The 19,725-nt window shown below is 50.6% G+C and overlaps 1 protein-coding gene across 5 annotated transcripts in view; it reads right to left on the bottom strand.

Moving 5' to 3' along the window:
• Positions 1-1,729: 1,729 nt before the first annotated feature.
• EFL1 (elongation factor like GTPase 1) overlaps positions 1,730-19,725 on the bottom strand; it is a 104,939-nt gene continuing 86,943 nt past the window's right edge. For all 5 annotated transcript variants that reach the window (XM_036932043.2, XM_036932038.2, XM_057494754.1 and 2 more), the window contains 2 exons: positions 12,056-12,240; positions 1,730-2,808 (listed from right to left, as the gene is read on the bottom strand). In XM_036932043.2, coding sequence (XP_036787938.2) covers positions 2,620-2,808; positions 12,056-12,240 — 374 coding nt within the window. In that variant the 3' untranslated portion in view covers positions 1,730-2,619. The remainder of the gene's footprint in view (positions 2,809-12,055; positions 12,241-19,725) is intronic.

Genomic DNA, 19,725 nt, shown 5'->3' with positions numbered 1-19,725 from the left:
TTCTTGGCCTCTGCCACATGTGGGCCTGCGGGGCGGCTGTGCCAGGGTTAGGCGGGCCTGGCTCTCGGAGTCAGCCTCTTCCCCAAAGTGCAAGTATTCCTCCTCGGTGGTCGGCACCCAGAAGGGGTCGCTGGGGATGATCTTGTAAGAGAAGGTGACAGAATGTGACCAGTTAGACTTCCCAGCACCAACACCCTCCTGAGTACCAGAAGCCACCCTCTGCACGGTGGGCATGGCACGTGGAACAGCAGGCTCAAAGGAAAGGCTTTGTCTCCCACGTCTGGTCTCCTGACTTAGAATCCGATCTACATGCTTGGCTTCTATTAGTTTTATCAGCTCTTCCCCAGTTCAGAGGTTCCAGTGCTCTCGGCCCGCGATCTGTGCGACTGCTTCGCCGTGAGCACCTTCTGGTTCCCGGGGTTTGATAACCCGTTCACTGGGGGAGCCCAGCTCCGGACAAGGTCTAGCTCGGGGCCTTATCTGACTGTTGGCAGACAGGACACAAGGAAAGTTTCAGTTTCAAGGGCGCAGGTTAACCTAATTTCTGAAATAAATTACTTTTCTAAACTTACCAGCCACAAATCTGAGCCAGTACAGATCATGATTTTTAATCTCGGACGCTGGTAGCTTTACCCAAGATGGAGGCACATAAATACAAATGTAAGGATGCCCCACGTCCTCCCTTCTTCCTCTGCCACAGCGCAGTCAGCTCCTACTGACGACATCTCTGACCCTGACAAACCAGGCAGTGGCCCTAGGAAGCCCTGTGCGAGGCCCTGGAGCAGGGCTTGCTGAGCGGCGCCTGACCTTGACCAGGCCCCACTGAGTCCTTACCCCATCCACAGGCCATGGCAATTACCTAGTAATCCTCCCTCCAACCCCACCCTGCAAAATACCCCCCAAAACACACACAATGTATCCATAGAGATCACATACATGTTAGGCCTCCCCAGGGCTGTACAGGAGGGGCTGCTTCCCCTCGGGTCTAGGGGACTGGCCCGAGAAGCAGGCCCCCAGCCGTCCACCCTGGCCCTGCGGCCTGTCTATGAACGACTTCAGGAGGCCAACCCCAGGCCAGCAGGGCCCACCGCCCCCCCCACTCTGGGACAGCGCCTCGGCTCCGTCCACTGCACCCGATGCACTGAGGCCAGGCTTCGGCACAGCTGTGGGACCTGCAGCGAAGAGGCAGTGTCACTGTGCGGTCACAGGCGGGAGGGGTTTCGATGACGGGCCCGTCACCCATCACAGAACCGGGCCAACTGCACACGTGGCAGGTGAGCTCTGCCCCTTGGCCTGCCCCCCTACGGACCCTTGGCAGCTCGCTACCCTGGTGTCCCCCCAAACACGGAGAAAGTTGGGCGGCAATCTGCCCCGGACATGTCACTGCCCCACCCGCCCACCAGCTGGCCCCGCAGAACTGCGCACGGAACTCCTCTCACTCTCCGGGCTCTGCCTCTGGTATTAAATGCAGCATCTCCCGATAAGCACGGCGTCTAAGGAGACTTCCTAGAGCACATCTGCCGTTTGAATGCTATTTACAAATGATGTGAATTCATGTGCCAGTTTTCCTATATTATCAGTGTTTGATAAACCAACACACGGCGTCACTCTCCTAGATGAATCTGGGTATCAGCGTCTGTTAAATGTAGCCCCACTTTCCCCAAAGTCTGGGTCAATTAGATTTGACCAGCTGTGCCAGAGCTCTAACGATTAAAGATATGTCTATGACTAGTATGAAGAATGACCTAGTTTATTGAGAAACCATTAAAAGCATTCCAAAAACAAAGCCAGGTCTGAGAATTTTATGTGTTTTGAAAACGAATCCTTCTTTTAAGTGGCTATAAAAGTCAGTAGCGTAACATCAAAAATTACAAAACCTATTTCTGACTGAACTGAATCTGTTCCTTATATGGGGATTTCCCTGAATGAGGCAACTGAGATTTAGGAAATCTGTTTACAGTAAGGCCATGACCTCATCCCATTAGCTAATATCCTCCCTTAGTAAGGGAAAGGGGAAACAGCCAAGAAATTGACCTCCTCTGTTTTTCAAAGAGAAAGGTATAGGATGTGACTTTCATGAACACTTATTCACTGTGAATGATGCCATGTACGAGAGCCATAAAAACGAGTTAAAGGCTGACAACCAGACATTACTAGACGAACTCCAAGATGGGTCAGCTGTGACATGACTGACTACAAGGTGCTCTCTGGAGTGTGTGGTCTCTCCAAATGGTTCCAAATGTGGTCATTCAATGATTAAATGTGAGACATAAATACGTGGAGCGTGTGATCAAGTGTGATGCCGTGGGGACAGGCGGAGGATGCTGCCTGCTGTGTGGTCCGCACACTGTGCCCAGCACCAGCCAGGTGGCCATCACCACAGCACACATCCAACTGTCCACAGGACACACACAGAGTAGTAGTAAGTTGGTGACTACAGTATTTATAGTTAAAGAACACTTTGGAAACATGCTAACACCCTCTTTTAAAATGCTTATATGGACCAACGCTATGGAAGGTGAGTGCACAAAGACAGGGCAGCATGAAGAAATTCCCCTGGTATGAGACCCTGGGTGGCACTTGGCCTTTTATTACTAGGACAGGATCCGCCAGCAGCAGTCACTTATTTTTGCTGAGGGTTCTCTGCTTCTCTGCGTGCTCCACGATCTTCTCTTCCACATGGAGGCCCTTCCGCTTTCGCACGGCATTCATGTACTTCCGGGCCTGGCTCTCGGAGTCAGCCTTTTCCCCAAAGTGCAAGTATTCCTCCTCGGTGGTCGGCACCCAGAAGGGGTCGCTGGGGATGATCTTGTAAGAGAAGGTGACAGAATGTGCCCAGTTAGACTTCCCAGCACCAACAACTCATGTAGCCTCGGTAAACGACACGCGTCAAGCGGAAGCAGGTCTGCCTGCTGGGAATGGCAGTGAGCACAGGGGGTGAAACAGAAGCGGGTCAGCAACGCCGGTAACACACACGTTCTTCCCTGCTCACGGAGGGGCCATTATGTAATGGTAAGGAAAGAAAAACTATTAATTGTGAAAATATAATAAAAAACCTCTCCCTTCCCCTAGGATGTGTGTGGCTCTCAGTGCCCTCTCCCCGATTCCGCCTGTGTCCCCAGCACAGACCAACGCATGTAAGCCCGTCGCTGAGCTTGTGCTCCAGAACCCGGCGGGGCACCTGCTGAACTGGACCAGGTCCTCCACGTGTTCTGCCCGGGCCACAGGCAGACATGCACAGCCTCCTCTCCGCCTGTCTCGGGGCTCAGGTGCTTACCCTGATGCCGAGGAGACAAGCTCAGGGGCAGGCGTGCTGAGGACAGTCCCAAGAGGCTCCCCCAGAGGGAAGAGAGAGGGCTGGGCTCAGCCCTCTGAGATGACCAGCAGCCAAGCCCCCACATCCAAGGAGGTGGTGAGCGTGGACGTGCACTTGCCTGAGGTCCACACCTGAGGGACTGACTCCGGGATGGGCAGAAGGGTGTGTGTGCCGCACCTGCCCCCCAGCACCACTGCAGGAGGGCACCGCCCCGATGGCTCCCCTCAGGTAGGAGAGCTCCGTGAGCCCCACACTCCTTGCCTCCCCAGGCCCCACCACCTGGTCCCCATGAGGCTCAGACTGGTAAGGGCGAGAGGGGAAAGCAGACGTGGGCAGCCTGGCCCCCTTCCTTCTGCTGGCAGGAAGCACACAGTCTGCTCGGCTCCCCCACGCTCTTTACAGAAGCCAGCTTTGACCCCGCGCAGGAGACCCGCGCAGTGCGGCTGGACTCAGGACACTGGGGTTCGGCCCCATCACAGGCCACGTCCTCCCAGATCAGCTTCATTAGCAATAAAGGTGACACTGTGGCCTTTATCTGCCTTATTCCTTTTGCAGCTGTTTTTTCTTATTTCTTCACTGCGGGGAAAGGAGTGCTATTTATTGAATGACCTCAAATCCCAACACTTTTCAATTTAAGGTACAGAAATTGCAGAAAAATATGTTTGAAAATCGTCACTCTTCCACACAAGAAAGGGAGATTTATGTGGACCGGGAAGGCGGAGGCTTTTGGAGGGAGAGAGGGGAGCCCGCAGCAGGAAATGGGGGCAAAAGCCCCAGCCATCGCCCGCAGGGAGCTAAGATGGAGCCGGGAGGCTCAGTGCCCGTCTAGGATGGGCCCCAAGTACGCATCCCTGGCACAAGGGGCCAGAAGTGCCCCCTCTCCTCTGGAGGGGGAGCAAGCACGCCTGCCCAGGGCTGTGGCTGGAAGCGAGCTGGACATGACGACATGCGCTGTCACACTCTGGGGTCGGACTCGGCTGTGCTGAGCCGGCTGTCCCGCCCCTCCCACTGGCCGTGTCACTGAGCCGAGCCTCTGCAAATGACACAGAGCAGCGGCACTAGGCGGGGCGGCGGGGGGGGGGGGGGGGGACGACAGGGAGGAGGTGCCTCGAATCCCAGCAGGGAGGCCACTCCGCAGCACAGCGCAGGACAGAACTCCCCTGAAGGTGACCCTGCCCTTGAGAGCTGCAGGGAAGTCCAGCACCATGCGAGTCACCAGACGCAACAAAAGGGAGAATTTGTAATCAAACAGGAGGGTGAGTAACAGAGCAATCTGAACAGAAAATCACAGAGAGTTCATTAAAAATCCACCAAGAAATAAAGGGGGGGTATAGTACCCATAAAACAGAGACAAAGAACTAGAAATTCTAGAAATAAAGTTTAGACATTAAAATTAAAAAAAAGAAACTCAGAAGGTAGGTTAACTAGAAACTGCTCAAGAGAGAGTAAAAGACAAGACTTGATGTTCAGAATATATAAAGAACTCTTACAACTCAACAAGACAACCCAATAAAAATGGGCAAAAGATAGGAACCGACATTTCTTCAAAGAGATACACATAGCCACAAAGCCAATGAAAAGACGCTCAGCCTTATTTAGTTGTTAGGGAAACCCAAGCTGAAACCATCATGAGGTACCACCTCATACCCACCAGGATGGCTATCAGTAAAAAGAAAAAGGAAGACGAGTCGGTGAGGCCATGGAGAATCTAGAAGCCTTGTACTTTGCTGATGGGAAGATAAAGTGCAACAGTCACGGTGGAGAACAGCTGGGGGGTTCCCCAAAAGTTAAACAGAATTACCACCATAGGACCCAGCAGTTGGGGCACTCGGTACCTAATATCCAAAAACAGGGACTCCAACAAGTACATGTACCTGCAAGATCGAGCAGCTCTCTTCAGAACAGCCAAAAGGTAGGAAAGCCCAAATACCCACCAAGTTACAGTGCATGCACATAGTGGGGCGGCACTCTGTATGCAGTGACAGGGCACCCCGCAAACAGAGCAGCACACAGCCATACAACAGCGCTGCCCCATGCTGCCACGCGAGGCCCCAAAAACAAAGCGACAGAAGCCAGACACAAAGGGCCACGTTAGATGATGTCATTTGTATGAAATGTGCCTAACAGATAAACCCATAGGTAGGATGCAGACTGAGGGCTCCCAGGGCCGGCAGGGGGAAGGGGGGAGGGGGAGAGACGGCCTAATGGGTGAGGAAGGAGTCTGAGGGTTAGTTTTTTGTGTCAGCCCAGCTGGGCCACAGGTGCCCAGATATCTGGTCAAACGTCCTTCTAAAGCAGACGTCCTCCTGATAGGATGAGCCACCCTGTTGCTTGAGGGCCCAAACAGAACAAGGCTGAGCAAGAGGGCGTTCTGCCTGCCGAGTGCTGAGCCAGGACACGGCTCTCCTGGGCGTCCAGCTTGTGCTGCGGATCGGGGGACGCCTCAGCCTCCATGATCTTGTGGGGCAACTCCTTAAAATAGGTTCCCTTACTGGACGTGTGCGTACGCCTCCTAGTGGGTCCAGAGTTCTACTTTGGAGGGACAGACATGTTTTGACAGATGTGGTGGTTGTGTATTATTGTAATAATGCAGGATTGTGATACAGGCAACAAAACTTTTTATGGTTAATTTTATGTTCTGTGAATTTCACCTCAATAAATTGTATTTAAAAAAAGAGACTGAGTCATTAGCCAAAATACAACAAGATAGGTATTAGAAAAAGAAGAAAAGTTCAAAGCCATAAAATACGTGTAGGATGCTTCTAACAGGAGTTCTGAGAATGAGAGATCAGAGGACAGGAGTCCTCAGACTGACATCCGAGCACTGGGAAGGGCGACGGGACAGCCCAGGCCAGCCAGGGAGAAATGCCGCGTGGCCGGGGCACAAGCCCTCTGAGGCTCCTTCTGACACACCAGACCCCACCGACAGAGCTGCGGCCCCAGCCCCTGGACGAAGGCTGGAGCCAAAGCAGCCACACCCGGCGCTGAGGCGGATACGGAGACACTGGGGCAGGTGGGTCCTCCAGGGCAGGACGGGCCGATGGCTGCTCTGCAGCGGCAGCACACCCAATCCGGGTGCAAGCTCGGAGCCTCGCAGCGTGGCTGGCACTGGTCCCAGGGTAGGCGTCCAGGCCCCTGGGGATCTGTGTGACCTCGGTCATCCTGCGCCTCGGCTCTCTCACTTTCGGGGTGCGGTATGAGCAGCCCTAACCCCACAGCTGTCCGAGGACTGAACAAGTTCATCACCCAGTGCAGCCACACCAGGGCTGTGGTGAAGCACAGCGCTGCCTCCCACACACTGCGGGGCCAAGAGCCCAGGGTCCCCCAAGTGCGGGCATGGCTAGATGAAGAGGGAGGGGAGTCCCACACAGGCAGTGTCTCTGTATGCATTTAGGGAGTCCCCAGCCGGTGGCTGGGACAAGCACCCCTGGACCTGCTGCTGTCTTTTGCGCCCTCAGACCCCTTTGCTTCCAGCCCCCTCTGGGGACCCATCTGTCCCTCCTTGTGTAAGCGCATCCCAGGGCCTTCGGCTGGGGCAGGGGGCGTGTGCAGATGCAAGGAGCCCTGTGTCACAGGTCCGTGTCTGCAGAGGGAGCCGTGGTCTCCAGGCCGCCGTTAGCAAGCACGGGCAGGCCGTGCCACCAGGGTCCTGCAGGTGCAGACGGATGTGCCATTCTGGGGGCTCACTGCAGGGAAGACCACAGAGCGAGGACCCCCGTGACAGGATTGGGGCCTGTGCGCCATGGCCACAGGCAGACTGCCCTGCCCGCCCCCCACACATTCAGCCCTGCCACTCACTGGCTGTGCGCCCCAAGCACTTGCACAAGCTCCCTGAGCCCCCGTCCTCACCGGAGGGCAGACTGGCTGGGGCTCTCCTAATGCAAGGACCGCCCTACGCGTTCCCACAATCCCCTCACCTCATCTGAGGCTCAGCCTGAGGTCAGGGAGGTAAACCCAGCTGGTAAGTGGCATGCATTTGCCTGTAAAGCAGGCCTCCCCATGGACTTCCTGCCAGGCTCCTACGCTCTTCTCCCACCATGGGCCTCAGAAGATATGAACGACTGTTTCTCTTTGAGGCAGAAGCCCTCCGTGCATGCTTGATAAGTGCATGCTGACTGAATAAAGTGCGTGCCTGCGTGGACTACAGGAAGCTCAGCCCATTTTAAGAAGTGGGTATTTTCTCCTGTTCTCCTGAGGAACACCAGTACACAGGCACTGCAAGCGTCTCAGAAAACTTGGACAAGGAACCAGGCTGGTGTGTGTACCACTGATGCCCAAGTACCCATACCCTGGTGAGTGGGCCTGGGGGCCTGGAGGGGCGGGTGGAAGCCTGGGGGCCAGAAAGGGCAGCTGCGGGGTGCCCCCGACTGGATGCTAACCGTCAGCACAGGACTCCTGACCTGGCCGGTGCCGCCCCAAGGGCCCCCGTGGCCCAGACAAAGCCGCTTCCCAGAGCAGTGAGGACTCCGAGGGCCCTGCACCGAGCAGAGGCCTGCTTTCTGTCCCCACCACAGAGTCCCAGATGCCCTCCGGTTCTTAGCGAGGCTAAAGGGAAGACAGTCGGGAGGTGGAGCACGCCTGGGCGGCTCTCGAGGACTGTCCCCACCCGGAGGGCCGAGCTGGAGGTGCCCTCCCCTAGCCGGCTGGACGACAGACCTACCGTGGAATGTAAGGAAGCTACATGTTCCTGCAGGTCTGAGTGGCAGCGGTGGGTCACACTTGTGATACTGTTTAAAAAGTGATGAGTTTTATCAAGAGAATCATGCCACCCTCTCTGTGCACAGCCCTGCCGCCCGGGGTCCCTCCAGAGACGCTGGACCTCCTACCCTGGGAGCTGCCCATGCGTCCTGGACTCACCTGGCAGCTGCCGCTTGGGCCTCGCGTGCCCACACCCAGGGACACCAGGAGTCGCCGCCCCAGAAGGCCGAGCCACCCTCAGGGCAGGGGGCCAGGGGAACCCCTGCCCGGTGGGTCCGTTTGGCATTTCCTTGGTGAGGCAATGACGAGGCGACCTGAGGCCACGCAGGTCGTGCTCTGCAAAGGGGCACCGGGAAGCCGCAGAACAGAACTCACCACCCGTTTGGAGGAAAGGGCTTCCCTCTGACCGGCGCCCTGCAAACCCCACCACCTTGAGAACGGTCTCTGCAGCCCCTCGGCCTGAGCGGTGCCATTTTCTGGTCCACAGGAAGGAAGGACCCCACGTGCTGACTGCTGCCCTGGGCACTTAAAGAAGAAAAAGCTGAGAAGGGAAACGCTTTTGATGTTTGGCCCAGAGCACCCTCTGATCACGGCAGGCCCAGCCCCGGCCTCCTCAGGACACCCGCCTCCCCGCGCCCTGAGGAGCCGCCGCCCCGCCCGGCCGCCTGTTCGGGCGCCGCTGAGGCTCCGCGCCGCACATGCAGAACTGCAACGGCTGCTGATACTTTTCTTTCTGCGACTGTTATTAGCTCCTTTTCTTCCTCTTTCATGGAAGGGTGAAACAGAGAAAGAGAAATTAGGAGATTGCTGACTTCAAATGCTTCTTCACGGAAAATGCCTGTAATTTTATTTTCTCTATTTTTGAAGCACTTGCTCTCAAAGGCCCTTGATTGTGAATTGCATGGTTGGTGGAACACAAATGAAAAGCGGGCGCCTTGGAGAGGGAAGCCAGCTCTCGACAACCGTGTTATTTCTAGACCTGACTGTGGGGGAAACTGAGACGGCCAAAAAAACACCCGATCAACGCCATTTAATCATAATGTAGTTTTCAAGACTTTCAAAGATCTGAAGCTTTTGGAAACAGGCCTGTGGCAGGTGGCAGGGGAATGACAGAAGGATGGTATAAACTGGGCAAACTTTTTACTACATTTCTTTAAAGTTGTAAGATTTTTTTTTTTTTTTAATTTTGAGAGCAGACTGAAAACCATCCTGGTCTCCACATTAACAAAACTGACAATTTGGTGAGAACGTGTTGTTTTTACACTGGTTGTTCCTAAACCCCGTTCCCTGCTTCCTTGCTAACAGGCACGTCAGGTGGGCAGAGAGGCCGCCTAGGACCTGGGGGCTGGGCACACACTTCTCCACAGAGCCAGAAGGGACGCCGTTCAGACTGTGGGCCCTGCCGTCTCTGCGGCAACTCGACCCTGCCTGGAAGCAGCCACAGAAAGCGCATCAATGACGGCGGGCATGGCTACTCTCGCCGACTTCACCCGTCAGGACAGGCACTGGGCACAGCGTGCTGCCTCCAGATCTGGCTAAAGACCCCTCCCCGCAGCACAGCTGGTCTTGGCACTGGGAGGCAGAGAAGTCCCTGGTCCAGTTCATGCCCTTGAAGGGAAGGAATGTGCCCTCCTCTACCCATTCCCAATCCTTAATGGCTGGAATGCAGACGTGATGGCAAGAGATGAACAGCCACTTTGTACCACCAGCAGAAGCCAAGTGTTGAGCGAGGCAGCACATCAGAAGGGCCCCCCCCACGCCTCGCGCCACAGGGAGCCACACCCCGCCGGCTCTGGCCTGCCTCCCCAGACTCAAGAGAGAATCTTCTGCCTTATTTGAACCACTCTATTTCGAGGTCCCTTTGACAGAGCAGCCTTACCTGTTTCCTAATTAATATAGCTGCCAGTTAGGAAATGATGAGAACTTTATAGGTTTTTTTAATGTGCCTCAGGAAATCACTTTCAAGGATGACTGACTGTGAAATGATGAGATATATTTAACAAACAACAGAATATATGAATTAAATTCTTCCAACAGCTTTGAATGCCCGTATTTCCAGAGAACCCCAGGGATTATTCACTACTCTCTGCTCTGACCAAACGTCCCACTGCCCTGGTTTTGGCCAGTGCTGATGGAGGCCATCTTCATGAGGACGGCCTGTCACCTCTAAGTAGCCGGAAGCCTGAGCGGCAGCTTGGAAGGCAGTTTTCAGCAACGCCACACCAGTGAAGAAACTGTCACCTCTCAAGGTCATTGCTTTGAAGCTTCAATTCTACATATTTCATGGCCCTGCCCCGTGATCACACGTCTGGTTCCTGAACACCTGGGAGAGACCCTAATAGTTTGCATCAAAGCATCGGTAACATACATACACTACACAGTTCTTATTTTTGAGAAGTTGCCTTTATAAATCCATTCTTTCTATTTCTTACCGGTTTGTGTTCTTGTTACAAAAGAGGTGAGCACCGGAACCAAAACCAAAAAGCCAGGATTCCAGGTACGTGGAAAATCACCACCAAACTTGGGGACCAACAACACATGTTTTGGAGCTACTGTTTTCTATGTAATAAAATACAACTGAGACATCTACTCAGATCTAAGTCAATAAACCCATCAAAACATCATTTCGTTTCTGAATAAAGAAACAAAATCCAAGAAACACTTCATAGAAAATCACTACTAAAATGTAGATTGTCCTGCAAAAAAAAAAAGTGACCTAAACCATCAGTGCATTATTAACTTTGATTCTATCAGGCATTACGACTGTATCTTTTTTTTTAAGGAGAAGCAGACAAAGTGAGTGTTCTGGACGAGCAACTTCACTCCCGTCGATTTAGATGATGTGAACTTGCCCGATTTAAATTAAGTCTGTCCAAGGGAAATCTTTCTGAAGCGTTACTTTTCTTTACTTTGCGGACTCACGTGACTATAAAAGTCATTTCAAAAAGAAATTCTCCCTCAATTATTCCCATTCCCCTTTATTATCTAAATTTGAACTATTCACATAAAGTGCTTTAAAGAAAGAAAAGTGAGAGAAATAAGAACAGCGGAGCATTGACTCTAAACCACGGGTTTCCTTTAAATACTAGTTTAAGGGAAAGAGCCCGGATTTCGGTGTGAAGCCTGGGGCAGGGCCACGCCACGCTGCGGTGGGCAGTGAGTTCGGCCTGGACCCCCGGACGCTGCGGGAAAGCGACCTGCCCGCAAGGGTGCTTGGCGCCTCTCAGCCAGGGATGCAGCACCCCGCCTCGGGGGCAGAACGGGCCGAGGGAGGCCCCACAATCCGCCCCAGTAAGAGGCGGGCGGGCCGCGCGAACCCAGGACTCCGACCCCAGGGCAGCGCGCCTTCCGCTAGACTGCGACCCTCCGGGGTAAAGGCGGGCAATGTGAAGCTATTTAGGTTCCCTGCAAACAGTGACAACAGAAACCACTTTCTTAAAACCTTCCCACTTACACCCTACAGTTGACACATCCTGCCCTGGGCCCGAGGCCTGGGCCCGACGCAGAACTGCTCTCCGCACGCGCCCTCGGGTTTCCCTCGCCCGCCTCCGCCGGGGCGGCGCCTGCCGACCGACCGCATGCCCCCCGCTGGGGCCTGAACGCCTGCGTCCCCTGGAGGACCGGCCAGGAAGGCCCACCTGCCCTCCCACCCCCTTATTATTCTCTCCCCCTAAGTTAAAAAAACACTGTGCTCACTAGAGACCTTGAATGTTCATAATAGGGACTGAAGAGTACGTAGTACATGATAATTCAAAACTCTCCCTTGAAAGATGGGTAACGTTCTACTCTAAATGCTAGGATTTTTTTCCCCCAGAGAAGTTCCTTAAAGTTTCACTTTCAAAATGTCCGTGATTTTCCTTTTAAAAATCTAAAATACACCTTTAGAGGGAAAAAAGGGGATAAACGCTCTTAGGCCTTACATCACATAAAAAGAAAGGAGTATGTGAATGTGTGTAAGCCACGTGCGGCCCCAGGAGCCTCTGCTCCGGGTGAAGGTGCTGAGCGGGCAGAGCCGCGGGCGGGCGGGGCGCGGGCTCTTACCTCCCAGTGGCTGAACACCAGCTGCGGGCTGGCCAGGCCGCTGGTCCGCTTCCTGATCTCGTCGGCGAAGCCGAAGCTCTCGGCGACCGGCAGCACGGCCCTGATGATGAACATGTCCGTGCCCTCCTTCATCTCTTCCTGCAGCACCCGGCCTTCCCTCTTGGACAGCACAGCGTAGACCCGGCCTGCAAAACCGCACCTCTTTTAAATTCAGGGACCAGCTGGTTCTACGTCTACACAAAGACCTGATGACTCGCATGCCCTGGAACAGTCACTGAGTAACTTTGTTCCCGAAAACTTTTATTTGCAAAAGCATGGAAGACTCTATCTAAAGTGTTTACTTTAAAAAAGTTAAGCACAATTATAGAAAAATTAGAGACAAAAGATAAAAGTGAAATCACCCTAAATTGTATTAGTCAATCCCCTCAACAGTGTGGGAAGCAGGAGACTTTTAAAGGGACCTTTCAATACAATTTCACTATGAGCTGACTGGATATGAAATCCAATGAGGAATATGACTGGCTTTTTTGATTGAGACATTATTAATGTGATGGTGATGACAAGAGATTCTCTGGGTCCAGTGAGCAACTGTCATGATATTTTTATACTAAAAACTAAAACCACACATATGTAAACACTTGCTCATACTTTTATACTGATAGCATTTAAGTGGTTTAAGAGTTTCAGTCCCCTGAAAACTGATAGCATTTGGAACCTTTCAAGTCCGGTAACTTTAAAGATTTGGAGATGAACCTTAAAGACTCTCCTGCCACACCACAGGCATTCCGGCAAATGCTTTTGGCTGGCACTCTGTTCCATCTGCAGGCCCAATTCCGCCTCACACCTGGGGGGCAGACATCCCCCCTCTGCTTGGCTCCTGAGCACCCCGGGGGCTACAAGTCACCTGCCAGCTGGGAGGCGGAACAGACTGCAACGAACAGAGATAAACTGAAATCACAATTGCGAGGCATGTGCTGGGACTAGAAGATTACTCTCATTAAAGCCTCCTTTTTCACCTACCTCTTAGGAAAATAATTTTAATAATGTAAGCGATCTATGAACTTATCCTTAAAGATGTGCAAAATTGCAGTTAATAGAGCACAGGTCTCCTCTGACCACATTAGGTCATAGGCTCTTCCTTCCTAAGGAACAGGGGCAATGACTTGGTGGGCCTCCCACCCACCTTTGTTTATTTTTAAACTAGGAACTGAGGACACAGAGCAAAACAGTTTGACTCCCAAACTTCTTCTCCGCGCAGATCTCCCCCTGGTGGTGGTGGTTGGGAAGGACAGACGGAAACAATCGGCCGCAAACCCCTCGTGTGTCAGAAAGCCTTAGGAGTGAAAAAAAATCTGGGCCTTCCTCACCTCTAGGTTTTGCTTGAAAACAAATTAAAATCCTATCACGGAGAAGGCTCCTATGCTTGTCTCTCCGTTTCCTAACTGGGAGCTTCTCAGTTCTCCACTGTGCACGCTCTATCAGATACCCAGGGCTTCATTAAAACTGCTTCCTTGAAATTTCACAAGTTGTTTTCATATCTTAAGTGTCTTTTCCTCAGCCTTCATTCCCCATGATTTCTCTGCTTCTGAAGTTACTGGGCAACCCCTTCCCCCCCCACCCCAGGGCTGCTCTCCCCAGTTATTAGATGCACCCCGAGGCCCCGGCCCTCCGACCATCTTTCTACTGCCCACCTCAACAACAAAGGTGTGATGTCTTCCTAGAGTATTCTTTGAGGCTCCATACTCTTCTCTGAACAAATTCTCCCCTCAGAAAGCCAATTAACATCTGTGTGGCTTAAACTACTGATTTTATGCCTCAGCCTCGTGACACTCCACCAGTAAGCCAGGCCTCTCACTCGACCTCGGATTCCACATTGTAAGTTACAGTGACTGCCAGGACATCTCCACACAATGTCCAACTCCTGTGACATTCATTGAGTCTGAGATAAATCCATTACCTCCTGCAAAAGGCAGCCCCACTCTCCCAATTCTGAACAGTCATTTCCCCATCACTCCTACGAGAAATCTCAACAGTTACAGAATCACAGAACAGTGGGTTAGAAGGGAACTTAAGGGTCAGCACGTTCTACCACAGCAGTCACCTCAATCTGCTTGCAGGCTTTCTGAAGTCTCTTCTTCCCAGGGAAATTCCAGTTTTGGCACCCTAACTGGTAGACAGATCTTGAGCCCCAGATCAGCTCTCCTGAAGTTTCTAACCATTAGTCCTAGTTTTTACCATGTAAGTTTAGTCCCTCTTCCACAGATCAGCCTGAGCTACGTGAAAACACCACCCAGCCTTCTCTTTTCCAGCATAAACACCCCCAGCCTTTGTGTGATGGACCTTATTTCCTGTTCCCTCCTGACAACTGCCTGTATGAACTACCACGATTCACTACATCCCTCTTGGAATGTGGTACCCAGAACGGAATGGCACACTTTAGGTATAATCTGAAAAGCGCTGAGAAAAGCAGAATAACTATCTTATCAGCAATCCCTTTTAGGTTACATATTATTTGCCCAAGGTCTGTAGGAGGAAAAAAATTATAATAGCTGATGTGTAAGATAATAATCTTTATTTACTCTGCTACTTCATTCTAAGAAAAGTTTTAAGGTGGTTTATGGAAGTAAATACGAAAACAACGGAGTGGGGAGGGAGAATGAGTGAATTGGAGCAAACAGGCCACAGGGTGGGGCCAGTGGGGCTGCGCGCTGACTGCCACCGCAGGGCCAGCAGCCATCGTGGTCACGCCAGCAGGCTTGGATCAGTAATTGTAATAAAAACTGAATGGTGATTTGAGCCATTCAACTTTAATCCCACTTAAAACTAAACCCTGAACCTGGGGCACAGGGATGGATCGCGGAACGAGGCCAACAGCTGTGAGTCTCCCCAGTGCACCTGGCTCTCGTGATGTGTGCACCCAATGCTCGGATGCACTCAGAGACCCTCTAAACCTGCCACTGAGCCATATGGACATGGATTTCTGATCAAGTGGCCTCTGAGAATTTTGATACTCAACTGGTTGTCCCATCATACGTTGGTCATCTGTTGTTCACTCACTCAAGGAAAATCACTGTGGCCTGATGCACGCGAGGGAAGAGGCATCCATCAGGGAAAACCAGCAACAGAAAGGTCCGCTGATTCAGTTGGTCAGGGCTCGACTTTTAATGCCTGCACTGTGAGCGTCTCAGCCTGTACTTAGGCCCTCCACGGCCTGGCAGTACCTCACCGCGGCAGCTCCCACAGCTGCAGACCCCAGAGTCCACAGCACAGACCCTCTGTGAGCAGCCGAGGCAAAGCTCACGGCCCCTGTACGTTTGAGGTTCCCACTCTGAGCTCATGGTGTCTGCAACCTACGATACTCTCAGCCCGCTCAACAAATTCTTTTCATCATTTAAAGTCTATTCAAAACCAACCTTCTCCACAAGGTCTTCTGTGACACCCCAAAATCAAAACAATCTCTTCCCCATCTGGACTTCATTGAATCTAATCTTTTATGGCATTACAGGCTCCTGTATAGACTCTTCTTCCACAAAAGGCAGTAAAATTGGTCTACAGACTCTATAACCTTTAGAGCTGGTAGCCTGGCAATTAAAGGTATTTTTTTTTTTTCCCAGAATTTAGGAAAGGAGGCAGTTGTTCACAGCCATGTTTTCTCTGATAGCAAACAGGCACTAATGTGAAGTTCCAATCCAGGAATGATGGGAAGTAAATCACTGCATATTTAATTAACAGGATATAATGCAGAGATTAAAATGAAAATGAATACTGAGTATCCAAGTGGAAGCATGTTTATAAAATAAACAAATGTAAAAAGCCAAACATTAAGCTGTTTCTACCCTAAGGTTATAGCTGTGCTGTTATGGACAAAGTACTGTTATGGACAAAGACTGTGAACAAAAATGGAAATGACAGGTTGATTTCCAATGAGATATTTGTTTTGTTTTGTGGTTTCTGTTATTGTTAGTAACACTTGTGGTGTGACTTCAAACACACACACACACACACACAGAGAGACAGAAATTGGTCACCACTCTGTATTCTTCTAAAAAAGGTCACACTAACTCCTTTCCTCTCGTCATACAACCCGTCTGATAAATCTAGCAGACGTGGTCGACAGGAAGCAATGCACTTCAGCCAAAGGTGGGATAACGAACACTGCAGCCATGACGGGCATGGTGGGCTGGCAGCTGGGGTCAGGACAAATTCAGCTGGACGTTTGCAGGCAGTGGATGTGGACAAGCCGCCCCCACCCCGGGAGGACGTCCCCGTGAAGAGTCAGGGCTCCGCTCACAGCTTCGTGCTCTCACAGGACACTCAGCAACTTAAAGATTCAGGCAAGACGATGGGCGGAGCCAACATGGTGGCGTGAGTAGGACAGTGGGAATCTCCTCCCAAAAACATATATACTTTTGAAAATACAACAAACACAACTAGCCCTAAAAGAGAGACCAGAAGACGCAGGACAGTGGCCAGACTGCAGCTACACCAGTGAGAACCCAGCGAGTGGTGAAAGGGGTGAGATACAAGCCCTGGCCCCGCGGGAGCCGAGTGCCCCTCCCCCCAGCTCCCGGCGGGAGAAGAGCAGGCAGAGCGGGAGGGAGACGGAGCCCAGGACTGCCGAGCACCCAGCCCCCGCCACCCCCACCAGAGCACAGACACAGTACGTGCCCAGGGGGCCCTGGATGCTAGGGAAACATGGCAGCAAGACCTCTGAGCGGGTGCCGAAGCTGATGCCCCTGTGAGAAAGAAAAGCGGGGGCTTTGTGAAAGTCTTAAAGGGACAGGGACTTAACAGCTTGACGGAAACAACCCAGGTCACAGTACAGCAGCTGGAAATTACAGGGAAAACCGGGTGCACTAACCCCCTGGGCAACAGCTCTGAGACCCCTCACGGAGGCAAACAGTCAAGCAGCCCCCCCATCCATCACCCCTCTAGGCGCTGCGAAAGCAGAGAAGCAGCCTGAGATGGCCACGCCCACAGAAAGGGAAATTCCTCCCTTCCCGCCGGGCAAGACACAAAGACCCAGTCTACACGCAATTACCCAACACAAGCCACTAGGGGTCGCATTTGTCCCAGTAAAAAAAGGCCAGCAGCAAGTGAAAATCTTGGCCCTCCCAGCCGACAGTCAATAGCACCTGTCAACATGAAAAGGCAAAAAAATATGATCCAGACAAGACTAACCCAGACAGCTTCGGCATCTGCTACATCTTCCCCTGAGAAGGAACCTGGGGAGATAGATTTAGCCAGTCTTCCTGAAAAAGAATTCAAAACAAAAGTCATAACCATGCTGATGGACTTGCAGAGAAATATGCAAGAACTAAGGAAGGAGAATTCAGAAATAAAACAAGCTCTGGAAGGACTTCAAAACAGAACGGACGAGATGCAAGAGACCATTAATGGACTAGAAAACAGAGAACAGGAACGCAGAGAAGCTGATGCAGAGAGAGAGAAAAGGATCTCCAGGAATGAAAGAATTTTAAGAAAGCTGAGTGATCAATCTAAAAGGAACAATATACGAATTATAGGTATACCAGAAGAAGTAGAGAGAGAAAAAGGGATAGAAAATGTCTTTGAAGAAATAATTGCTGAAAACTTCCCCAAACTAGGGGAAGAAATGGCCTCTCAGACCACAGAGGTACACAGAACTCCCATGACAAGAGATCCAAGGAGGGCAACACCAAGACACATAATAATTAAAATGGCAAAGATCAAAGACAAGGACAAAGTATTACAGGCAGCCAGAGAGAAAAAAAAGGTTACCTACAAAGGAAAACCCATCAGGCTATCATCAGACTTCTCAACAGAAACCCTACAGGCCAGAAGAGAATGGCATGATATACTTAATGCAATGAAACAGAAGGGCCTCGAACCAAGACTACTGTATCCAGCACGAATATCATTTAAATATGAAGGAGGGATTAAACAATTCCCAGACAAGCAAAAGTTGAGGGAATTTGCCTCCCACAAACCACCTCTACAGGGCATCCTACAGGGACTGCTCTAGATGGGAGCACTCCTAAAAAGAGCACACAACAAAATACCCAACATATGAAGAAGGGAGGAGGAGGAATAAGGAGAGAAATAAAGAATCATCAGACCACGTTTATAATAGCTCAACAAGCGAGTTAAGTTAGACAGTAAGATAGTAAAGAAGCTAACCCTAAACCTTTGGTAACCACAAACTTAAAGCCTGCAATGGCAATAAATTCATACCTTTCAATAATCACCCTAAATGTAAATGGACTGAATGCACCAATCAAAAGACACAGAGTAATAGAATGGATAAAAAAGCAAGATCCATCCATATGCTGCTTACAAGAGACTCACCTCAAACCCAAAGACGCTCACAGACTTAAAGTCAAGGGATGGAAAAAGATATTTCAAGCAAACAACAGAGAGAAGAAAGCAGGTGTTGCAATTCTGGTATCAGACAAAACAGACTTCAAAATAAAGAAAGTAACAAAAGACAAAGAAGGAAATTACATAATGATAAAGGGCTCAGTCCATCAAGAGGATATAACCATTATAAATATATATGCACCCAATACAGGAGCACCAACATACCTGAAACAAATATTAACAGAACTAAAGGAGGAAATAGAATGCAATGCATTCATTCTAGGAGACTTCAACACACCACTCATTCCAAAGGACAGATCCACCAGACAGAAAATAAGTAAGGACACAGAGGCACTGAACAACACACTAGAACAGATGGACCTAACAGACATCTACAGAACTCTACATCCAAAAGCAACAGGATACACATTCTTCTCAAGTGCACATGGAACATTCTCCAGAATAGACCACATACTAGGACACAAAAAGAGCCTCAGTAAATCCCAAAAGATTGAAATCCTACCAACCAACTTTTCAGACCACAAAGGCATTAAACTGGAAATAAACTGTTCAAAGAAAGCAAAAAGGCTCACAAACACATGGAGGCTAAACAACACGCTCCTAAATAATCAATGGATCAATGACCAAATCAAAATGGAGATCCAGCAATATATGGAAACAAATGACAACAACAACACTAAGCCTCAACTTCTGTGGGACACAGCAAAAGCAGTCTTAAGAGGAAAGTATATAGCAATCCAAGCATATTTAAAAAAGGAAGAACAAGCCCAACTGAATGGTCTAATGTCACAATTATCGAAATTGGAAAAAGAAGAACAAATGAGGCCTAAGGTCAGCAGAAGGAGGGACATAATAAAGATCAGAGAAGAAATAAATAAAATTGAGAAGAATAAAACAATAGCAAAAATCAATGAAACCAAGAGCTGGTTCTTCGAGAAAATAAACAAAATAGATAAGCCTCTAGCCAGACTTATTAAGAGGAAAAGAGAGTCAACACAAATCAACAGTATCAGAAATGAGAAAGGGAAAATCACGACGGACCCTGCAGAAATACGAAGAATTATTAGAGAATACTATGAAAACCTATATGCTAACAAGCTGGGAAACCTAGGAGAAATGGACAACTTCCTAGAAAAATACAACCTTCCAAGACTGACCCAGAAAGAAACAGAAAATCTAAACAGACCAATTACCAGCAACGAAATTGAAGTGGTAATCAAAAAACTACCAAAGAACAAAACCCCCGGGCCAGATGGATTTACCTCGGAATTTTATCAGACATACAGGGAAGACATAATACCCATTCTCCT

Source organism: Manis pentadactyla, chromosome 18 (genome assembly GCF_030020395.1).
Source record: "Manis pentadactyla isolate mManPen7 chromosome 18, mManPen7.hap1, whole genome shotgun sequence".
Classification (NCBI taxonomy): Eukaryota; Metazoa; Chordata; class Mammalia; order Pholidota; family Manidae; genus Manis; species Manis pentadactyla.
This window is presented reverse-complemented; position numbering and strand designations above follow the sequence as displayed.